Source organism: Zingiber officinale, chromosome 11B, assembly GCF_018446385.1.
Source record: "Zingiber officinale cultivar Zhangliang chromosome 11B, Zo_v1.1, whole genome shotgun sequence".
Classification (NCBI taxonomy): domain Eukaryota; kingdom Viridiplantae; phylum Streptophyta; class Magnoliopsida; order Zingiberales; family Zingiberaceae; genus Zingiber; species Zingiber officinale.
The window spans coordinates 10,293,705-10,297,904 of NC_056007.1; the positions used below are offsets into that span (position 1 = coordinate 10,293,705).

The window sequence follows — 4,200 nt, forward strand, 5'->3', positions numbered from 1 at the left end:
TTGATTCCGGAAAATCACCGACAGAATATTTAATTCCATCGGTAATGAAAATAATACCGACGAAATTTTTAATTCCGTCGGTGATTTCCAATATTACTGACGGAAAACAATTTCCGTCGGTAAGACCATCGGTAAAGCTGTATTTTTTTTATAGTGTACAATATTATTATAATAATAATAATTTATTAGTTGTTAACCACTATAAAAATTTTAAAATGATTTTGACTAAATTAAAATGATTTTAATAGAATTTAAATAATTTTAATCATGTTGATAAATAATATTTTAATATAATAATATTCAATGTTTAATAATTTTGACTAGAGTAAAATGTTATATTTTATCATGTTATATCATGAGTAGTTACTAAAATATGATTCATTTGATGATTTTAACGGAAGGGGCCTCTATTTGATAAATTATTAAATGGGTTAGTTAAATGATGTTATTTATCAGTCAATTGACAAATTATATATTCGAATATTGCTCTAACTCATTAACTCAACAGTTCTATCCATCTCAGTATCGATTGATTGCAAATTATCACCAGTCAATTATTACCTAATCAGTTGAGTTTTAAACTCTCTATTTACTTTGAACAATGATATCAATCAGCTAATATACTCCATTAGTTAAGTTTTCTAGTCGATTTCTGAAACTCTAATTTATTATTATAGTGTCATCAGTCGATTCACTAAACTTAACAATCTATTGTTATTATAGTAAAACACTATTCTCTTCGGGGTGGTACGATAGTTAAGATATGGGGTGTTGTTATATGAAATCTTGGGGTCAAAATTCGACGTGACCGAGTATAACCTCCCCCATGTCTTGGCCATTTGTACTAATGGCTAATAGCCACCCGTGATTTATCTCTTCCGTGTTGGCCTAGGAACGAATTGACGGAGGATACTACGGCGAACAAATCGCCTTGCCACATATAGCAGATTACTATCTACAGGTAGTTCTATAGCACAATTATTATAACAAACTCTAAAAATATCTTAAATCCTAATTTTAAGATTTAGAATCCATTAGTTAATAGATATATTATATCAATCAACTAATACTCACGTTTTAGATTTATCAAAATAAAATTGAATTCATCTTATTTGATATTCAATTGACCTCAATCTACCAATACTTTCTTTAATCAATATTCAACAAATCTTAATTTATTGAGATTTTTCATGGTAAAACATCCAGTTAATCTTAATTTATCAAAATTTACTTGTCTAGCCTCTAATAAATTTTAACATGCTAGAACTTCATTGATATTTGGGTTAACGTTGACTTACTAAAATTTCACGTGTCAATTAACTAAAATTTAACGTTTCATGTCAATTTTCTATTAGATTTTTGATCACTTAAACTTTTGATCATTAAATGTCTAATCAACTATAACTTAGCCAAATTTTTCACTAACATATTAATCAAATATTAAAACTCAAACTCTTATATCTCATCGTTCTGGGCAATAAGTCAATTGCAATCAGAAAAAAAAACAATAAACCATCAATTTATATTATTTGGTACCTAACTTTAAAAAATATACAAACACGCACTTAACTTTTCTTTATTTACTAAAGTACACTTAGGTTTTTTTTTAAAAAAAATATTTTCTCTTAATAAAAATTGATAAAAATAAAATAATAAAAAAATCCAACTGCTAATTTCGAGACTTTCAATGATAAACTTAAGACTAAGTTGCTGTAAAATGACCGTCAAATCTAAGTACTTATTAGGTGATGATAAATTCTTAGACTATGTCGTCGTATGATATTTAAGTTGTCATCTAAATATTTATGATTCAATCTCCAGCTATAAAGTATTTATAAGATTTTTTTCTCCAAATAGAAATACAATTAAAGGTTGTTGGACTTTTGAATTATCGTCGTGTGTACTTCCTGATTTATTCTGATGATGAATAAAAAATTTTTATAGAACCAAATTGATAATCTTTGAGGCTAACTAAGATTTTTTTTTTTTTTTTTTTTTTTTGGTTAGGTGATCATAAAATCGATAGTTAGGTGTGGCTGCAAGTTCATTGTGAACTCGCGGCAACAAGACTCATAGAGTTTTTATGAATCTTTTCACAGTTTTATTTTTTTTATTTTTTATTAATCTTTTTGCTATAAGTAAAAAAGACATTTTAATTTAAAGATATTTTGATAAAACTTTTGATAAATATGAAAGTTAAGTAAGTATTTTGGATGATTTTAAAAGTTTCATACTAAATTGCCCTATTTAAATGGATGTAATGGCGCTTTATCTCTTCGTGCTGTGGCCGTTGTCAAAAATGGATGCGCTTGCCTTGTCTCTGCTTTTCCTCGTCGCACTGCTCGCCTCTCTTCTTCTCGCCAGCGGTAGAGAAGCAAGAACCAATCCGGCGATCCGAAATCTCCCGCCGGGCCCCGCGAAGCTCCCGATCATCGGTAACCTCCATCAGATACGCGGCAATCTGCCGCACCAATCCTTATGGGAAATCTCTAAGCAGTACGGCCCGCTCATCCACCTAAAGCTCGGTCAAGTCTCCGCCGTCGTCGTCTCCTCCGCCGCCCTCGCCAAGGACGTCCTCCAGACCTTCGATCTCGCCTGCTGCTCCCGCCCCCACAACGTCGCCACCTCCGAGTTCTCCTACGGCCGCTCCGACATCGCCTTCATCCCCTACGGCGAGCGCTGGAAGCAGCTACGCAAGCTCTGTACCGTCGAATTCTTCAGCGCCAGAAAAATTAACTCTTTCACGTCCGTAAGGGAAGATGAGATCGCGAAGATGGCGAAGCATATCTCTTCTCGCATCTCGAGCTCCCTCGCCATCGACGTGAGCGAGCTCACCTTGCGCTTCTCCTGCAACACGATATGCAGGACGGCCTTCGGCCGAGACATCGCGGGCGACGACCTCAGCGTTTACGGCGTACTCAGGGAAGCGCAGGAGGTGGTGACCAGCTTCTTCGTGGCAGACTACTTTCCCCTGCTCGGGTGGGTCGATGTGGCGACGGGGATGAAATCGAGGCTTCGGAAATCGTTTCTAGAGCTCGACGGCATCTACCAGAAATTCATCGATCGCCATCTCAACGCGAAGACTAGTCGATCAGAAAGTGAAGATGATGAGGATTTATTGGATGCTCTGCTTCGGTTGCGGAAGGATGGGCAGCTGACGGAGGAGAACCTCAAAGGAGTTCTTATGGTGTCGATTAATTATTTTCAGTTTCGATGCCAAAATAAATTGTCGAAATTAAATCTCTCTAAAATTATCGACAGAATATTTTTATCGCCGGGACGGATACTTCGTCGGCGGTGATGGAATGGGCGATGGCTGAGCTCATCAGGCGGCCGGAGTTGATGAAGAGAGCCCAAGAGGAAGTGAGAAGCTGCGTGGGGAGAAGCAAAGGGAAGGTGGAAGAAAGCGACCTGCACCAGCTTCACTACCTCAAACGCATCGTCAAGGAGACGATGAGGCTGCACCCGCCGGCGCCGCTGCTCATCAAGGAAACCATGCACCCGGTCACTTTAAGCAACGGGTACCGAATTCCTCCCAAGACGACGATCTACGTGAACTCATGGGCGATCGGCAGGGATCGGGATGCGTGGGAGAGACCGGAGGTGTTCGACCCGGAGAGGTTTGTTAACATGGCGTCGCCGGCGGTGGACTCGTTTGCGCACTATGACTTCAAGCTGATTCCGTTCGGCGAGGGGCGGAGGATTTGCCCGGGGAAGAATATGGGGATGCTGATGGCGGAGGTGGCGCTGGCTAACCTCCTGTACTCCTTCGACTGGCAGTTGCCTCCGGGAATGAGGGAGCAGGACGTGAGCATGGAAGAAGCGCCGGGGGTCGCTGTTCACAGGAAGCATGCTCTGTGGCTCATGGCAGCCGAATCTGAGGCAAACTAGCAGCTGTCGTGCTTCCGTGTCAGAAGAAATTTTGATATCATCTCATGTACGGATGACAAATTAAAGCATTAGTACATCAATCAGACACGTATGACTGGAATATATACATAATCATACAGTTTATATCATCAACTCACTCGGTTGAAACAAAATAAACATAATCACACAGTTATATATATATTTAACAGCCTACTCGACTGTACTAAAAATCAACACAGTGGAAAAACGATAATGAAAAATCATACAAACTAAAAACAACAACTGCTAGCCAGCTAGACTTTACATAACAACCACAACAACACAAAACAC

General features: G+C 38.5%; 1 protein-coding gene across 1 annotated transcript; it reads left to right on the plus strand.

The window, feature by feature from the left end:
• Positions 1–2,291: 2,291 nt before the first annotated feature.
• On the plus strand, positions 2,292–3,983 carry LOC122034915 (cytochrome P450 71A1-like). Its single transcript, XM_042594271.1, has 2 exons — positions 2,292–3,187; positions 3,262–3,983. Exons 1-2 carry the CDS (start codon positions 2,300–2,302, stop codon positions 3,889–3,891), a joined length of 1,518 nt encoding a protein of 505 aa, XP_042450205.1. The 5' UTR covers positions 2,292–2,299; the 3' UTR covers positions 3,892–3,983.
• The last annotated feature ends 217 nt before the right edge of the window (positions 3,984–4,200 follow it).

Coding starts and splice junctions, on each gene's coding strand:
- LOC122034915 (XM_042594271.1), top strand. CDS start 2,300: ATGGATGCGCTTGCCTTGTCTCTGCTTTTCCTCGTCGCACTGCTCGCC. Junction 3,188..3,261: donor ACCTCAAAGGAGTTCTTATG/GTGTCGATTAAT, acceptor AATTATCGACAG/AATATTTTTATCGCCGGGAC.